General features: G+C 55.2%; 1 protein-coding gene across 18 annotated transcripts in view; it reads left to right on the forward strand.

Annotated features, from left to right (window-relative positions):
• Adgrb1 (adhesion G protein-coupled receptor B1) overlaps positions 1-16,319 on the forward strand; it is a 73,270-nt gene extending 56,951 nt beyond the window's left edge. For 5 of the 18 annotated variants that reach the window (XM_006520269.3, XM_006520270.3, XM_006520271.3 and 2 more), the window contains 10 exons: positions 956-1,022; positions 2,693-2,778; positions 4,249-4,347; positions 7,419-7,590; positions 9,746-9,841; positions 11,232-11,286; positions 13,611-14,311; positions 14,961-14,996; positions 15,158-15,265; positions 15,541-16,319. In XM_006520269.3, the coding sequence (XP_006520332.1) occupies positions 956-1,022; positions 2,693-2,778; positions 4,249-4,347; positions 7,419-7,590; positions 9,746-9,841; positions 11,232-11,286; positions 13,611-14,311; positions 14,961-14,996; positions 15,158-15,265; positions 15,541-15,738 (1,618 nt within the window). In that variant the 3' untranslated portion in view covers positions 15,739-16,319. Of the gene's footprint in view, positions 1-955; positions 1,023-2,692; positions 2,779-4,229; positions 4,348-7,418; positions 7,591-9,745; positions 9,842-10,000; positions 10,638-11,231; positions 11,287-13,610; positions 14,312-14,960; positions 14,997-15,157; positions 15,266-15,540 lie in introns of those variants that run through there. The other 13 variants (XM_011245404.2, XM_030248268.1, XM_011245403.2 and 10 more) reach the window with 12 other exon arrangements.
• Positions 16,320-18,750: the final 2,431 nt, after the last annotated feature.

The following is an 18,750-nucleotide window of genomic DNA, read 5'->3' on the forward strand; positions in this document are numbered from 1 at the left end:
ACAGCAGATGCACCCTCCCTGTGGACATGATAAGGGTCAGTCAGATTCACAGATGAAGCCTCTGGGACCACAACAGCTGATCTAAAGCAGAGTGGGCTCCGCGGGCAGAGTAGGATCCCAGGCTCAGGATAGAGCTAGAAAGGGGAACAGAGACCTGCAGGGTTGGCTGGCTCACACTAGTTGGGAGCTGGGTGGCTAAAACCATCAGCGGGTGGGTCAGAGCAGAGGTGGGTGGCAGGGCTCTGGAGCCATGCCGAAGACACCAGTGGCATTCTGAAGAATGAAGAGGAATGTGTTTAGCAGCATTGGCTAGAGTGCCCAGGCCAGAGCTGGGAACAGGTCTGTGGCATGCAGAGGATCCTCTCTGGCAGTGATTCTCAGCCCCCATAGGGGTCACATATCAGATACCCCGCATATCAGATATCTGCATTACAATTCGTCACACTAGCAAAATTATACTTATGAAGCAGCAACAAAGTAATTTGTGGCTGGGGTCACCGTAACATGAGGAACTGTATTAAAGGGTCGCAGCATCAGGAAGATTGAGAAGCCCCGCTCTAGGGTTTGATCTGCTGGTATCATGGATGGTGTCCAGGGGCTTTGGAGAGCTAGGCAAGTGAGCCTAGGGCTAGGGACCTAGGACAGGAACCTCATGTCATTCAGGGTCTGCCAGAGACTCTGAGAGGAGAGCCAGAAGTGGCCCCACTCCCAGAGGGCAGAGGGGAGCCCCAGGGCTTCTGCCTTGCTCTGGGACATACCTCCATTTGTAAGTGGAGGTAGCAGTGTCTGCAAAGGGACTACTGAGGATCCAAAACAAAACAAAAAAAGAGGTGTATGCAAATTTCCCTATATCTGTCATGGCTGCCGGGCTCATACACTTCTCCCTGACACACTTGTTGCCTGCTCTCTGTTGGGCATGGTGCTGCTGGTTTCTGACAGCTTGTTTCTTTCCCAGTTGCTGGCTCTCCCTGGAGGGGGGACTTCTGTATGCCTTCGTGGGACCGGCAGCTGCAGTTGTGCTGGTACTGGCCCACCCCCACCCCTCCTCTACCTCCTGGGCTGGACCCCTGGGTCCTTACCTGTCCCTTAAGGTGGCCTGTGGGGATGGATCTCTGGTTACCAGCAGTGGCAGCTCTGCCACCCTGCCCCAGTCACTCAGTGTGGTACCCTGTCACCCTCTTATCTCCATGAGCATGGCTTGCCTGGATATTGGGCATTGAATACGTACCTGCCGGGAGGTCTTTGTGAGTTTGATGAGTAACAGGGAGGTGGGGACAGACAGACAGATGGATAGCTGAAGCTACAGGGATTGAGTAGACTTGGCTCAGGTCATGCATGTTCACAACTGTCAGCAAGCACCCAGAGTGCCAAGAGCTGAGGCTGCTTGCTTCCTGGTGTCAGAGGGACCTTGCTTTTTCCTGGTCCTTCAGTTGACACGCCCATTTGGAGAGGAGTCCAGAACTCTAGCTAGGGGCTGGCCCAGAGCCAGGACTGGCCTGGCTCAGCATGGGAGTAGATGCGCTCTCTCTTTAGTCTTTGTCACCCGCCCCCTTAGCCTCTCTGTGGGGGAGGGGTGATCAGAGAGCTTGGCTCAAGTCAGTGTGGTAGACAGGTGGCCCAGGAGTGACTGACCCTGCAGAGTGTGAGACTCGAGTCTGGGGTGAGTGTGTAGGTGGAGAGAGACAGTTGGGTGGCTGCCAGAATCCTTGCTTCTTATTCCTCAAAGGCATCAGATGGAAGGCCAGGTGGCTATAACTGGTCAGTGCCTCTGAGGGTAGCTGCAGGGTCAGAACAGGTGTCATTTAAGAACAGGCTCCAGGGGCTGCATCGTAGGATCCTGTACCCTGACCACTCATCCTATGACAGCCAAGCAGAGACTATCGCAGGAGGGGAGGCAGTCCTAGAATACCTGCAACCCAGCCATATGGTCAGCAGGCTATGAGGCAGGGCTACACCAGGAAGCAAGGCCCTGCACATGAAATCCTGACTTGCAGAGTCATGGAAACTGTCAGCCCCTGAGCCTCTGGGCATGGTCTCTGGCACAAGAGTCCAGAGTATCTCCCCACTGTGGCCTTTGCCCCTTAGGGCCAGGTCAAGGCCTTGGGGTCCTGGCAGCCTTTCTACAAAAAGGTAATTACCTAGAGGCCTTCAGGAATTCTCTCAAAGTGGGGACGAGAAGAAAGATTTGAGCAACACCTTATCCCTTATTCTATACCTTGGCAGAGATAATCAAAGATAGGCAAGGTGCCAGTGTCCCAGGGTATGGAGGCTCTGACAGTGGACTTAAGACTGATTCTTATTTTAGGCAGTAAATCCATTAGTAGCTTGGAAGATACATCTGACACCTTAAGAAGCACTCAGGAGGCACCCAGTGAATACTATTAATGGGGCTGAGGGTCAGTGGGATTGGAGGAGATCAAGAACAAGGGGTGCCCAGTATTAGCCAGTTGAAGCCATCCTTGACCCTAGGACTCACCTGCAACTAGAAGCTTACCATCATCAAGGGCCGGGGGAGGGGTGTTGGTGTGGGCACGTTGAGGCCAGGGCTCTGGGTGGACCCACCTGGCCAGCACTGGGGTCTGAATTGTGGGGGCACATGAGTAACCCTTAGAAGACTGTGGATATTCTGGGCATGGTCACTGCTGATCTAGGCACCCATGGGCTCTGGCCCACTCCTGCCTCTGCCCGGCAGGTGAACATGGTGATCGGGATCCTGGTGTTCAACAAGCTCGTGTCCAAGGACGGCATCACGGACAAGAAGCTGAAGGAGCGGGCAGGGTAGGCCCTGTGGCCCTGGCACCTTGCCCTTCTTGGCTGGAAAGACCCAGAGCCCACCCACCACTAAGTCCCCAATCCAGTCTGACAGTTCAGGTGTCCCAGAACAGGCTGGGAAACTGGGGCATAGAATACAAAGGCTTTTTCTAGCCGGCTGGTCTCTTCTTTGCTCTGTGCCTCAGTTTCTCTAACTGACCTGTAACAAGGTGGGACCCTGCAGAGTCTCCAGAAACTGTAAGGCTCATTTCTCAAAAAGAGCGCCCCCTACTGGGCTCTGGCTGGTGGGAGGGCACCCCAGACCCAAGGCTGGGAGCGCCTCTTCCCTGTTCCCTGAATCCCACCTCAAGAGGCCTTGCCTATCTGGTGCCTTCATCACTGGAGGATAGCTAGGGACAGATGGGACAAGGCTCCTCCCACACTACTCAGGTACCTGCTCTGTGGGTTGTCCTGGGAGTGAGGGATGACACGGGGGTCATTGCTGCCTCGGCTCAGGGACATTCAAAGGGTCGCAGGAAACTGGGGTGGTAGCCTTGCCCTGCCATGCGTTCTCCCTGTCCAGCCTTCCACATCCTACAGCTGGTGTGCTGGTGTCTTTGTGGGGGTCTCCCCCGCCCCTCCCCCCTGTGCCTGTCTTGCTTGGTGTCTTTCTCTGTCTCTCACTGTCTTTCTTTTTCTGGTTCCTCCTTTTCTGCCCCTTGACTTCCCTGGGTGCCTGGTGGACTCTGGCCCTGGTTAGAGCTCTTGAGCGGGCTAGGGACCTGTCAGTGTGCTGAGAGTACCTCTATGGTGGAGAGCTTGGGCCTGAGCTTCTCGCCTCAGCCTGGCTGTCCACCCCAGAATCATGGTCCAACATCAGAGTCTGAGACCCAGCTCACGTGTGGGTTGAACTGTGGCTGAAGCTGTAGATGCGGAGGTCTCCCTGGACTCTCGAGCACTAGCCTGCTTGATTTGCTATCAGAGTAGCCACAGGGCAAGCTTCCATGTGTATCTCCCCTCCTATCAGAGTAAACAGGGGTTTAGGAGATGGGGGAAGCTGGGAGCTGGAGTCAGACCCCAGCTGTGGGTATCCTGGGCCAGTGCCTAGATGAGGGGGTGTCTTCCCGCTGTGTGCATGCACGCCCCCCTCGCACACCCATGGGCATTCCTGGACAGGGCTGTGGTACAGCTCAGCCTGTCTATTTCTGCTCTCCTTGTGAGGGCAGCCCATGTGATAACATCTGCTGTGCCTATGTGGGAAGAGGAAGGGTAGCAAAGCCTCCTTCAGATCTTGCTGCTCTCCACACTGAGACTGAGGCATGCTGTCTGTCAGTCAGCAGCTGCTGGCAGCCTGTAGCCCTGCCCATTTTACCCCCTGCCCTCGGCGGCTTGGGTCCCTTAGACGCCCCAGAGCCTCGGGCTGCCATCTCTGCTCCTTGCCTCGTGTTTCCGAGGGAACCTGTTTGCTTTTGTTTCAGCCTTTGATTTCACTTGCAGTCAGCTGCCCGTGCCCCCCCTCGGGCGTGCCCTCACGTGTGCTGAATGCGGAGTCCTCTCTGCGGCCGAAGCCAACTCCGACGCCACCAGTAACGCCATGTTAGTGCCTTGCCGCCACCTTGGAGCAGCCCTGCGTGGGCTCTGCTCCCCCCGACTCACATTTATTTGTTTTTATGTTTTTCTTTCACTTCTTTCATTTCTGCAGTCCCCTCTGGGTTTCTAAGGCGGCCCTGACCTCTACCCACCCTCTCTGCCTGCAGGCTTGCCTTTCCCAATTCAAGACCTGCTTGCTATGCAGCATATAAGATACTTGGGAGGCAAGGAGTGGGCCAGCTAAGGTAGCAGAATGGGACTGAGTCCAAGGTTAGTTGGGGTGGGCCTGCACTGCTTCCTGCCGTTTTCCGAGTCTCCCCAACAGTGCTGGCCCAGAGCTTAGCCACAGCCCCCTACCTCCATAAGACAAGTAGATAGAGGCTGGAGTCATGTGAGTGTGTATATATGAGTGTTTGGGGGGTATGAACCTGTTAGCATTGCTCATGTGTAAGAGTGGTTGGATATGTATGTGGTGTACATGTGCCAGTGTGCACAGGGATGGTGCCTGTGTGTGGGAGTGGATATGTTTACAGTATACAGCTATGCAGAGAACTTCCCATATTTGAGAGTAACTGGATGTGTGGACAGTGTGCTGCACGTGGCAGTGAGAGTGACTGGTGTGTGCAGACGTGAGGAAAAAAGTATGCAAGTGTGAAGTTGTAAGCAAGTGAATGAATGGTAAGTCGGTGTGAGTGTGTGTGTGGGTGTGTGTGTGCCTGCAAACGTGTAACTGGGCATGGGCAAGTGTGTATAGATGCATGTCTTATCCCCTATAGATATATGTGTTGTGTAGGAGCTCAGGAAGATATGGCCATGGGAACAGGGTACTGAGCCCAAGGGTGTGTTGACCCCTGACTTGGTGTGACAACTTAGCTGTGTTTTGAGTGGGTGGAGCTCAGCATAAAAGTTCCAACCGAAAGCTCATCTCGTTCAGGACATGCAATAACAATAGCACAGACCCCAAACACTAACCCTCTTGAGCAGACACTGGAACTCAGGACTCTTCGTAACTAAGGCTATTTGGGTAAGAAGATGTGTATGGTTTAGGACCCATCCAAGTAGCTTGACCTGCTCCCATGCTGGGCCCATGCTGCTGTGAGCCCCAGCGCCCGACTTTTGGATCAGCAGTCTTTCTAGGTAGAGTGCAGACAAACTCAGCTCCAACCTGAGCCAATCAGCTGAGGGCCAGGATTCCAAAGGTCAGGCAGCAGCTAGAGGTGGTGACACCCAGGCCTCCCTGGAGATCCTCTGCCTTGGGGTATCTGAGTCTCTAGGGAACTTACGGCTCCTCTTCCTCGGGGCTTCTGGGGAAATGATTTGGAAACTGGTGGCCTGGGGGAAATAGAGAAATGGCAGAGCTGATTTTGTGGGAAGCCAAGGGGTCTCTGCTGATGGGAAGATCTCTTCCTACACCAGACACGGTGACAGGAGGCTTCAGGATCCCAGACCAAAGAGTGTCTGCTTTGAAGGAGAGGGGAGATGTTACTGGGCCCAGTGCTGTGGTGGGAACCAGTATAGAGCTGAGAATGTTCCCGCTGGTGATGGGAAGTAATTTACTAGGGGGCCAGCCTGCTACTCTTCTGTTCCAGATTCAGGGACAGGTGAGCTCACAGCAGAGATGGGGATCAGGGTAGAGCTTCTGGCTTATGCGGCAAGGGAGAGGGAGGTGGAGTAGCTGGCTCTGTGCTGGGAGGCTCCACTCTATCCTCTGCTTCAAAAATATGAGTGGGGTCAGTAGGGATCCAGAAACTGGGTCTCCCTGCCTCACATGGGGTTCCCTCTAAGAAGGGAATGAGAGTTGACTGGAAATGGGGTCTATATGATGTACAGTTTAGGAGCCCGTACTTCAGGGCATCGAGGGAAGGCTGGGGTCATCAGATTGATTCCTGACTGGGGCCTGAGTTGGGGGAGGTGAGCGGACAGAGATTTGAGCCAGTCCTGTGTGCCCTGGCTGCTGGCAGCTACTATGTTCACCAAGTGGTAATAGCTCCGGCTGCAGGCAAAAAGATCCCTGGGGTCAGCTTAGCATGACTTCAGAGGGCACAAAGGTAGGCCTGGAAGAGGTGATGATAAAGGGCTGCTGTAGCTAGCTGTATGGCCTCTGAAGCAGCGAGGAGGTGGGGACCCCTGCCATGACTGCACTCTCCAGTTTGGTGGGAGTTTGGAGGACCCTCTGCCTAACTGGGCCCTCAGATCCTCTAGCCTTTCCCATCAGCCCCACTGCCCTAGACCCCACTCTGTGTTCAGTCCCCTTCTCCTATCTGCTCCTTTGAGGGGACAGCAAGATGATCCCCCCCCAAGAGAAGAGGGAGAAGTGATCCCGATGTCACCCCTGACTCCTGGCAACGACAGGGGCTACAGACAGGCCACAGTGGCTCCTGGAACCACAAGAGTGCTGGGGCTGGGGCCAAGGCACAGTTCTCAAGCACTTACCTGTCCCACGGCCTCGAGGTAGCACCATTGTCCTCACCTGAGCTCCATGGTAGGTGCAGGCCAGGTACTGATGGAGGGCTCAGGCTGCTAGGCTCCCTCTGCCAGCCAGATGCTCCAAGAAGAGGCTAAGGTTGATGGCAGGGGTGGCTCACAGGTTGGGGCCACAGGAGGGCGCTGAGGCCCAGGAGAGCAGCTGCAGCCTCGGAAGAGGAAGAACACCCTTCTGTCTGCTCTGTCTGTCTTGGTCTCTCCTTTGACCCTCTGGCTTTGTCCAAATGTCCACTGTCTGTCCTGTCTCTCCCTCACAGTTTCTCTCTCTCTCATTCTCTCAGTACTTTCCCCTGACTCCTGTGCCCCACGGCCATCTTGCATTGCAGTTGGAGCCCTGGGTCTCTGGGTCCAGGGCTCAGGGCCTAGAAGATGGAATCAGGGGCTGCTTTGCTCCGTGCATCTCTCCCATCCCAGTGTCCTTCCTGTCTGTCTCTCTCCTGTCAACCTCCTGGACAGGGTCCAAGTTCTCTCCCAAAGTACTCCTCTACTTTGCTGGGTCCCTTCCAAGCCCTCCGGCCTGGGGATGGGGGAAAGGGGTGTCCTCAGGAGAGGTGGAGCGCCCACGGGGCCGCCCTGATGCCCTCCATCCCCAGGGCCTCCCTGTGGAGCTCCTGCGTGGTGCTGCCGCTGCTGGCGCTGACCTGGATGTCTGCTGTGCTTGCTGTCACCGACCGCCGCTCCGCCCTCTTCCAGATCCTCTTCGCTGTCTTTGACTCACTGGAGGGCTTCGTCATCGTGATGGTGCACTGCATTCTGCGCAGAGAGGTGGGCGCCCTGGGTCTGGGAGTCACCTGTGTCCCTCGAGGTGGACTCGTGCCCATCACATGGCCAGCGTTGCTGGGAATAGCACCCTTTGGAGGATAGCTTATTTCCCAGGATGCCTTATCAGCTGTGGGAGGTCTGCAGCTGACAGGGCAGAGTAGGAGAACCAGTGCTGGATGCTTCTAGTGTTTTCTGAACCTTTTGGAAGGTGAGAATATGATGTTTCCATCCAGCTATGTCCTGAGGGCCACCAATAGGAGGTAGTAATGAAACTAGGTGGTTGTCCTGACCTCAGAGAGGCTGACCTGTGGATGGAAGTGTGTCTTATCTCGGTAGGCCAACTTCTGCCCCAGACAGAGCCAGGACATGGCTATGGCCTAAAGATAGCCTGCTGGGACCTAGCGAGAGCCTGTTGCCTCCATTCTCTTCAGAACCTTCTAGAATGCTGTTGAGGGACTTGAAAAGCAGGAGCTATGAGAGGACACAACTGACTGTAGCTGCAGGAACCAGGGTGGGAACCTCGGGTGACAGAAAAGATTGGGCCAGCAGGGCAGTGAGGAGGCCCAGAGAGGAGGTCTCTAGGGAGGCTCTGGAGGAGCACCCTGGGAAAGAGGGCTACCCGAAGTTGCAAAACATATCCCCACAACAAAGCCTAGGCCCTCCTTCCACTCCCCTGTGCTAGTCATGTGTCACTCCACTCTGGGAAGGAAGCTACTGTGAAAAGCTGCCAAGTACCACGGCAGCTCACAGGAAGAGACGAGGCTTTGGAGCCCACTTGCCCCGGCTGCCTAAGCACTGAATCCACAGTTCTCAGTAGCCCCTCCGCCAGGTGCCACAGTTTTCAGCCCACAGGCAAGTGAAGTCTTCTCTCAGGTTCTAAGGCCCCTGATCTGCTCTGAAGTTGCACTCCTGTCCTCTGTTCCTTTCTCAGTGCTCTGCCTTCTATGAGATGAGCAGTGTCCTGTGAGAAAGGAACATGGACCTTACACAGACTGAAGGAGCTTGAGCATTCCTAACTCCAGAACAGCAACTTCAGAGCTAGGCCGGGTAGAGGGAGGCTTCTCCTGCCTAGCATATACGATAGGAAGAAAGACTGCAAGATCAGTTGGAAGGAGAGGCCTGCAGGACCAGCTGTCTCAAAGTAGGCACCCCAGAAAGGCAGCAGGACAGATGTCAGAAGAATAGCAGAACATCCCACTAAGGTCTAGCCTAGGGATCGTCGAAAGCCTCGTGGTCAAGAAGTTCAGATGTGACTAACAGCCGAAGGGTTAAGCTCCGTGCTGGGCAGGGTGAGCACACAGAGACAGTTTCAGCCCTTGTGTGCGGCTCTTGATGCAGGCTGTCTCCAGAGTCTGGACTTGAGGTAATATTTGATCCCGTGTCCTTCTTCATGCTGATTACTCTGGGTGATTGGCAGCTTCCTCTCGGTTCTACTTGCCAAGATTTATGCCGGCCTTGTGGCTGGCCTTAGCCATGCCTGTACAGCCTGCCGTGATGATCGAACTCATCACCTGCAAGTAAAGGTTTTTGGGGTACAAGTGGGCCCTGAAGCCAGGTACCTGCTTCAGGCTTACATTCTTACAGTAGCCTCCAGCCAGTGGAGGCTCCAGCTCCTTCCCAGCATCAGAAGCTCCACATGTCTTCATCTTGCATGCTCTCTTCTCGCACAAAGTGTGTGTCTTAGTCAGTTCTCTATTCCTGCACAAACATCACGACCAAGAAGCAAGTTGGGGAGGAAAGGGTTTATTCAGCTTACACTTCCACATTGCTGTTCATCACCAAGGAAGTCAGGACTGGAATTCAAGCAGGTCAGGAAGCAGGAGCTGATGCAGAGACCATGGAGGGATGCTACTTACTGGCTTGCTTCCTCTGGCTTGCTCAACTTGCTTTCTTATAGAACCCAGGACTACCAGCCCAGGGATGGCACCACCCACAATGGACCCTCCCTGCTTCATCACTAGTTAAGAAAATGCCCCACAGCTGGATCTCATGGAGGCATTTCCTCAATTGAAGCTCTTTTCTCTGTGATAACTCCAGCCTGTGTCAAGTTGACACACAAAACCAGCCAGTACAGTGTGCTACTGTGCTCCAAGGAGGCTCTTTGCAGAGGTACCGTGTGGGGCCATGGCTCTCTGCTGACATGCTCTCCCTCCTCCAGGTCCAGGATGCTGTGAAGTGCCGTGTGGTAGACCGACAAGAGGAGGGCAACGGGGACTCAGGGGGCTCCTTCCAGAACGGCCATGCCCAGCTCATGGTAGGACTGACTGCCTGGAGATACAAGCTTGTCCCGCCAGGGACCTCTAGGTCCTCCCTGTGCCCAGAGTTCTGCTGGGCCCTGGCAGCCCTATTAGATGAATTCTGACCTCAGTTTGCAATTGGAGAAACTGAGGCCAAGTTGAAATCCTTGATCCAGGGTGTTGAGCTGGGAAAGGCTGTTGGTGAGTTGGGTAGGGGCATTCTTGCCTTCCTCAAAGCTGGCCCTTCCAGAACTGTGCACAAGTCAACTGTGAGTTAACCCATGCAGACTGCTTCAACTATGGGATCTAGGCACAGTAGCCTCTGAGAAGAGCCCTGGGCTCTGTTGGCTGGCCAGCTTCCTGCCCCTCTGGCATCACCTGTATGTTGTCCCAGGTGTCCAGCACCCCCCGGGGTGAGGTACTGGGGAGCATCTCCAGGTGGTGTCTACACAGGGCCAACCCTCTGGGCCTCAGTGCCACCATCTAGAGGGAACAAGTGTCAGCTGGACAGGTACTTTGTCATTTGGGGACACTGTTTTCCCTCCTCTTGATGTTTCTCCTGGCCTGACCTCTGACCTCAGGGGAAGATGGCCACCTTCCCAGCATCTTGGCTCCTGCATTTCAGGGAAAGACCTCCAGTTTGAGATTAAAGGCCAGACTGACTCCCCTGGAGCCCTGTGGCCTCTGGATGGGTCTTGTAGACCCAAGCTTCTAAGGTGGTCCTGGGTCACCACTCTGGCCTCCCCAGCTGCTGTCCTCAGAGATGCAGGGGGGACCATGTCTCTGCTCTAGGGGAGGCTGGTGCTGGCCCAGGTCTGTGTCTGTCCCCTGCTGTCTGTCTTGGATGGAATGGCAGAGGCTCTGGAAGCCCTGATGGCTGCATGGCTTTGGGGGAGCATGGCCAGAGGGGCAGAGGCCGGCTGCTCCGTGATGCCTTGGAGGGAGAGCACGCATGGTTGATCGCACGCACATACAGGCAGACACAAACACATGCATGGAGAAACATGTGTGTATGCCCCTTTACATAAATGCATAGAGGTCAACTCTGGCTCAATTGTGAGTCATACAATCCTCCTCTCAACATATATGTTCATGCTCAAACAGTGTTCTCCTCTGCACTCAAAAAGGCAGACGCACCACAAACACACAGAAACACAGCACACAAATGCATGTGAATGCTGACAGACACACCCATGCTTGCACAGACAAGCATACAGATGCATGGGCACTCCGTGTGGCCCATAGACTAATAATGTGGGCTGGGATTCTTGGTGACAGTTGTCAGCATATTTGTGACTTCTGAGGTGTGGATGTGGCTTTGGTGGCCCCTTTCCTACCACCCTGCAGCTTGCAGCACCGCCTGCTACCAGCCCTGCCCTCATCTCGTCCTCGGTCTCTGTCTTGCAGACCGACTTTGAGAAGGATGTGGATCTGGCCTGTAGATCAGGTGAGCGCCTGACAGGTGAGAGCCATGGTGGCCAGTCGGCCCTTCTGCTTTTCTTTACTCCTAGCATCTGTGTGCTTTTCCCGACCCCATCCCACACCTACTGCCACATGGCCCAGCCTGGGCCCCCTCCTTCTCAAGGGCTTCAGGAGGCCCATGGGTGTGACTGAGGGAGCCCCAGAAAGCTGTTGTGGAGCTGGGCTGGGACCATCTTTGGTTGCTGTTCATGTGTCTGTCTCTCCCTTCTCCTCTCATAGGGCAGAGCAGATGGGCCAGCTCTGTGTGGGACCCGGCCCTGCCCCTCCTCTGTCTGCACACTCACTGTCGTCACCTGCCTCCTGCCTGCCCTCCCCCAAGCACCCGTGTTCTGTGTGTCTTTGTTTCTTTGTTGTTAAACTGGGGTAGGGGCGGGGTGCGCTTTGAGAACGGGAGACCTCTGTGGAGGCAGGAAGAACTGTGGAGGCAGGAAGAACGAAAGGGGAAGGAACTGCTCCTGGTGCACACTCTGCTAATGCTGAGCTTCCTGGAAGCACAGTCAAGAAGGGAACTCTGTGTCTCCCCCACGTTCCCAACGTCAAGCCATAGTGCCTGTGAACCAGGGGCTAGGGCGATGGCCGACAGTCTCTGACTGTGGTGGGGTCAATCTGGCTTTGCAAAGCCTGGTTCCCAACTGGGGATTGTCAACTGCTTCCTGGGTGAGACTCCTGGAGGAGGTGACTTTAACATGGGGCAGAAAAATCCTTTCTTAGTCTTCAAAGATCTAGCTCCATAGCCTACCCAAGAGATGACCCAGGCACTAGGGGTTGGGTGCTGACCCAGCCGTAATGCTGTACTCTGTGCTCCCTATGCCCAGCTGTGCCTCGTGATGTTATGGGCTGAATGTGGCTGGTGGGCACACAATGGGTGTCTGTGTATAGATGTCCATGGTGGGGCAGAGTCCCTATTGGGAGGGGTTGGGCTGAGCTGTGTGCAGGCCAAGGAGGTCGTCCTTGAGATGATGTTGATCCTTGGAGAGCTGCATACAAATTGATAGGAAAGGTGGCTAGTTCACTGCTGGGGTACTGGGGAAGGGCTGGAGGACGACAGTGCTGGGTGACTTAGTCACTGTTCTATTGCTGTGAAGACACCATGACCAAGGCAGCTCTTAGAAAGGAAAGCATTTAGCTGGGGGCCTGCTTAGAGTTTCAGCGTTTTAGTTCATCATCATGGTGGGGAGCATTGCAGCACACAAGCAGTAGTCGAGAACTACACCACAATCCACACTGGACCTGAGATAGGCTCTGAAACCTCAAAGCCTATCCCTAGTGACACACTTCCTCCATCAAGACCATGCCTCCTAAACCCTTTCAAAAAATGCTACTCCCCGAAGACTAAGAATTCAGATATATTAGCCTATGGGGTTGTTCTTATTCAAGCTGCCATACTGGGTGATAGTATAGAAGAGCCAAATGTCATTGGAGGTGAGCTGGGAGGGTGAGGGACCTTCTGCCCGGGAAGCTAGAATGTTGTGGGTGATCATAGTTGATAAGATGGCAAGAGATGCTGGTGAGCCCCAAGGTTAGGTGGACCAGGTGTGATCAGAACAAGCAGTATGCAGACCTGGGCCAGGCTTCCTAAGAAGAGAGTGTGACCCTGCTCTGGAAAGAGCACCCAGGAAGGGCAGGGTGGACAACTGCCTTGGGTGAGAACTAATCAGGTACTCTACTGGCTAGTGGGGCTGGGTTGATGGGCAAGTGACAGATGGGATGTTTGGTGAGCTGGAGTCCAGGCCAGATGCCAGACATACCACAAGAGAGGTAGCAGGGTGAACACTTCAGGAAAGGGGTCTTTATGAAGATACAAGGGAAGTTAAGACAGGAGAGTGCTTCAGAGAGATTAACCTGCTGTGCTAGGTCCCATGGTCCTTGGAGCTGATGTGCCTATGCCAAGCACATTCTCCCCTCCTCTAAGGGCTCTTGTGCTGCAGAAGTCCTGGAGGGCAGTGGGGTAGGGAGCTCACTAGAAGGGGCTGTTCTTTCAGCCTGGAAGTACCTCACTGTGTGCTTTCCAGCAGGGGGCGCCCTCACCTGACTTTCGGAATTGCTTTGTATGAGCGACTGTCTGTCTGGTTGGTTGTCTTGGGAGGCAGACAGAAACCCCTGTGGACCAGCCTCATTAGAAAAGACAAAGGAGCTTTAGCTGCCCATGTGCCCCCTGAACCTGGAGTGGATGTCGGGGCTGCTGTGGGTGGAGACCAGGGTGGCAGCAGTGCTGGCTGGCGTGAGCCTTTGCTGCTGCAGACCATCCTTACCCCTCTGATCCCCTTTTCCTATCTACTGTCTTTTCCGATGCTCCCCCACTAGTGCTGAACAAAGACATTGCAGCCTGCCGCACAGCAACTATCACAGGTACCTTCAAGCGACCATCACTGCCTGAAGAGGAGAAGATGAAGCTGGCCAAGGGCCCACCCCCCACCTTCAACAGCCTGCCAGCTAATGTGTCCAAGCTGCACCTGCACGGTTCACCCCGCTATCCTGGTGGGCCACTGCCTGACTTCCCTAATCACTCACTCACCCTCAAAAAGGACAAGGCCCCCAAGTCCTCTTTTATTGGCGATGGGGACATCTTTAAGAAACTGGACTCCGAGCTGAGCCGAGCCCAGGAGAAGGCTCTGGACACGAGCTACGTGATCCTGCCCACGGCCACGGCCACACTCCGGCCCAAACCCAAGGAGGAACCCAAATACAGCATCAACATTGACCAGATGCCCCAAACCCGCCTCATCCACCTTAGCATGGCACCTGATGCCAGCTTCCCTACCCGAAGCCCACCTGCCCGTGAGCCCCCAGGTGGTGCACCCCCTGAGGTGCCCCCTGTCCAGCCCCCACCACCGCCACCTCCACCACCCCCTCCACCCCAACAGCCCATACCCCCACCACCCACCCTGGAGCCTGCACCTCCCAGCCTGGGGGACACGGGGGAGCCTGCGGCCCACCCGGGACCCAGTTCAGGTGCTGGGGCCAAGAATGAGAACGTGGCCACCTTGTCAGTGAGCTCTCTGGAGGTGAGAATGGTTTAGAGTCTGCCAAGGCAGAGATGGGTGGAACCCCAGCCAAGGGCTGGTACTTCCCTGCCCTGTGGGCTCTGGGTATGTCAGAAGTGGGTAAGGCTAGCCCAGGGACAGGATCTTTTCACACAACAGTCTGTGGTTAGCCTAGTGCTTTGTATTCCCCCCGTACTTTATTCAGCCTTTAGGACAAGGGGCAGAGGCTAGGATGGCACCCTTAGGGAGCCCCTGCCCCACACTAGGATGTGCCACCATCTAGCCTTCTACCTGTTAGGTGCAGCCAGCACTGAGTTCACTGTTGGGGGTCCAACCATGTGACCTGTGTGGCCTGCCTGAGCTCGACACTGCAGAGGGAGAGCAAGGGCAAACAGGCCTGGAGCAGGGGTGGGAGTCCTCACTGCTCACAGAGACCCCATCCTTATTCCATCATTGTCAAGGGTTTCCCTTCAGTCTCAGCAGCCCCTCCAAACCCAGAGCTGGGGCTGGTCCCTAGGGAACAGGCAACCTGGGTACTTGGTGCACCCTCAGCATGTCCCCTGAAGGCAGGCTGGTGTCTCCCCAGTTGTTGGGCCAGAGGGCCTGGACTTGTGGTCTAGGAAGTTTTAGGGAACACATTGCCCATGCACACAACCCCTTTCTCCTGCAGCGGCGGAAATCACGGTATGCAGAACTGGACTTTGAGGTAAGTGCAGGGGCCTCTCTCTGACCAGAGAGGCTGGGTACTAGGGCCATTTCAGCAATGGGAATTGGAGAGGGGCTCAAGGCAGGGGCCAACAGCAGGTGGGACGAAGGGGTGGCTGTGGATGCCCATCCGGGCTCAGGACTCCTGGCCCCAACCCACAGAAGATCATGCACACACGGAAGCGACACCAAGACATGTTCCAGGACCTGAACCGGAAGCTGCAGCATGCGGCTGAGAAGGAGAAGGAGGTGCCAGGCGCAGACAGCAAGGTCAGAAGCACGGGCTCTGCTCCAGTCACATTCCCTGGGCTAGCTGTCCCTTCTCAGATGTGCAAAGGGCAGGGCAGGAGGATCCTGAGCCTGGCTCTGTCTGGCAGGTTCCAGAGTGTCCTTCCCCACAGCACTGACCCCATCATGGAAACTGCAGCTACTGCCTGGATTCGGGCTGTGGGATGCGTGGGTTGCTGTTCTCTCTGGGAATCCCTTCCTAAGAGCCCTTCTCTCTCTTCCTCCTCTGCTCCGACTACACCGCTGGCCTTGAGTAGCCAGAGAAGCAGCAGACTCCCAACAAGAGGGCCTGGGAGAGCCTCCGCAAGCCCCACGGGACGCCTGCCTGGGTAAAAAAGGAGCTGGAGCCACTGCCCCCGTCTCCACTGGAGCTGCGGAGCGTAGAGTGGGAGAAGGCGGGTGCCACCATCCCACTGGTTGGCCAGGACATCATTGACCTCCAGACCGAGGTCTGAGCGGGCGGGCCGTGGCCCCACACCGGGCCAGGAGGTGGGATGCTGCTCTGCCCGCTCCGCCATAGGACGGGCACAGACGCGCTCGCGGTGGCGGGCCGGGTCCAGCCCCGGCCTCAGGGCGCTCAGAGGCGGCCAGGCAGAGGGCCCGCGGTGCTGGGACCAGAGCCAGACACAGGACAGGAGGTGGCATGGCCGGCGGGCACAGGGATCCAGAGGCCAGATGGTGCCTCAGACTCAGCCCTCCTTGGGCAAGCCCGGGCAGGCAGGCAGGCGAGCTGCTGTGAACACGGACAGGCCTGGTGTGGCCAGCGTCCCCAGGATGCCCACTTCAGCCACCACTGCAGAGGACTGCCTGTGGCCCACCAGCCTGGCTCCGATTTTTAGACACCCCTACCCCTTGGGAAGCAGCCAGACCCCCCACTCCCTTCCAGGACCCTGGGCCCCTCTCAGACCCAGGCAGAGAGCATGGTCCTGACCCAGCCCCCCCGGGACAGGACTGAGATCACTCTGGAAAGAAGCGGGGTGGGGAATCTATTTTTTCTCTCCTTTTCTTTTCTTCAATAAAAAGAATTAAAAACCCAGCTTTGTAGTCTTTTTTTTTTTTCCTGAAGCAGCATGGTTCTATTTCAGTGGTAGGGAGGCAACTCCTGTCCTGTCCTGTCCTGTCCTGTCCTGTCCTGTCCTGTCCTGCCCTGGGTGCCTGCCCTCCATATGGTCCTCTGAGGCGGGACTTAATTTGACTCATTGGACCCCTGAGTCACCTGGGAAGGACAGAGTTAACAGGTAGCAATTGTAAAACAACTTGAAATAGTGAAAGAAAAGAAACAAAATATGGGTTGTAGCTGGGTTCTAGCAGCCCCCCTGGGCCCATCTTGAACAGGCCTGCCCTACTACTTTGTAAGGCCCAGTACTGGTTCCCTTTTTCCTGTCCCCAGACCATGGTGGTCCTATGGTCAGACTACCTAACAAATCAACCAGATGCCTGCAACCCCAGCTTCAGCATTCTTGCATTTCCCAGAGCTTCCAGCAGGGGGCAGCCTAAGCCACTCAAGGAGTCTGGTTGGGAAGCTAGGAGAGGAGGTCCCTCCTTTCCCAAACACTGGGACTGCACAAGCCTGGACCTCTGCAGGCAGAACCCTTTAGACCCCAGTATGAACTGGAATCCAGATGCAGACCATTGGCCCTGAGGGACACGTGAAGCCCACAGAACCCCAACAAAGTACTAAGAGCTAGAAAAGGAGTCCAGCCCCATATAGGTTCCTTTTATACCCTCACCCAAATCTTCTCCCTTCCTTCCTTCACTGTGTCTTTGACATGCCACCCCCTCCCCAGCATCCTTTTTCACAGCAGAGACAGGCTAGGGATAGTGCTTGTTGGTATAGTGACCACAGTGAGCTCAGGTAACTGTGATGGCCAGGCACACCCCTAGGTGCACACACACGGGTGGGTGAATGGTAAGTGAGGAGGGACAAGTCCATAGATGGCCAGAGAAGGGCATGCAGAGCCCAGGATAGACCCTAGCTAGCTACAGACTACAAACAACAAAGCAAACACCCCACCAATGCTTCGGTGAGATTTGGCAACAAAATAAGACCCAGCCTAGACCATGCCATGGCTAGTGTGAACCAAGTATGCACGGGTGCATATGTCCCGCAATGGAAGGCTTCTAAGCCTCGTCACAGCGCCTACCACAGGTCACGTGAAGAATCGCTATCATAATGCACCTGCAGTCTGTGCACAAAAGCTCTGCCTTCCAGGACTGGAGAGCTTCCTATGAGTTGAGTGGCCTCACCCCTGGCTATTACAAAATGAAAGAAGCTGAGAGGGTCTATTGGTACAGGTAGAGAAAGCCCTGGGGTCCCAGCACTCTGCCTATGCAGGCAGCATGTGAATGTGGGCCAGGTCTCGGTCTTGAGGGCTGAACCCTGCTCAGACTTACCACTGTCCTCATACTGTCTTCATGCAGTGACCAAGCATCCATAGCCAGCTCTGTAAGCTGCCTGTCCCTGTCTGTCCTCTCCACCTGCAACAACACACAAAGCAGCATAGAGTACCCTAGCCCCTCATACCGGCCATGTGAAGGGAGAGACTCAACTGCTGGAGTCAAAGCTCTGTAAAATGCAGTGTGTGTCTAGAGGCAGCTCTCCCTGCCAACCCCCACTGCAGGCCCTCCCTCTGGAGGGATATTTGTGCTAGGAGTCCTGGCTCCTCTTCCTCCTCCTAGAGAGACCCATAACGGAAATTGCTATCTACTTTTGGCACAGGAAGCTGGCCAGCAAAGGCTGTACTTCATCAGCACCCTGAGCCTTGCTCCAGTGGGCCCCACTCCAGCAGGCTCCATATACATTCCAAAGGGGAGTCCATACCGAGTGTCGCCTTGGCCCAGAACCCTTGTAGGGACAGGAGCCTTTCCATGGATTGCTGTCAGGTCTCTTTGCTCTGGCTCAGTGTTTTGGAGTACTGTTCTTCTAACACCTGGCAAGCAGGGTCATGATCCCATCTGTCTTCGTTAGGGTTTTACTTGCTATGAACAGACACCATGACCTGTCTTAGTCAGGGTTTCTATTCCTGCACAAACATCATGACCAAGAAGCAAGTTTGGGGAGGAAAGGGTTTATTCAGCTTATACTTCTATACTGCTGTTCATCACCAAAGGAAGTCAGGACAGGAACTCAATCAGATCAGGAAGCAGGAGCTGATGCAGAGGCCATGGAGGGATGTTACTTACTGGCTTGCTTCCCCTGACTTGCTCAGCTTGCTCTCTTATAGAACCCAAGACTACCAGCCCAGAGATGGTCCCACCCACACGGGACCCTCCCCACCTTGATCACCAACCTAGAAAATGCCCCACAGCCGGATCTCATAGAGGCACTTCCCCCACAGTTCTCTGTGATAACTCCAGCCTGTGTCAAGTTGACACGCAAAACCAGCCAGTACATGACCAAAACAACTTTTATAAGAACAACATTTAATTGGGGCTGGCTTACAGGTTCAGAGGTTCAGTTCATTATC

Source organism: Mus musculus, chromosome 15 (assembly GCF_000001635.26).
Source record: "Mus musculus strain C57BL/6J chromosome 15, GRCm38.p6 C57BL/6J".
In the NCBI taxonomy this organism is placed as follows: Eukaryota; Metazoa; Chordata; class Mammalia; order Rodentia; family Muridae; genus Mus; species Mus musculus.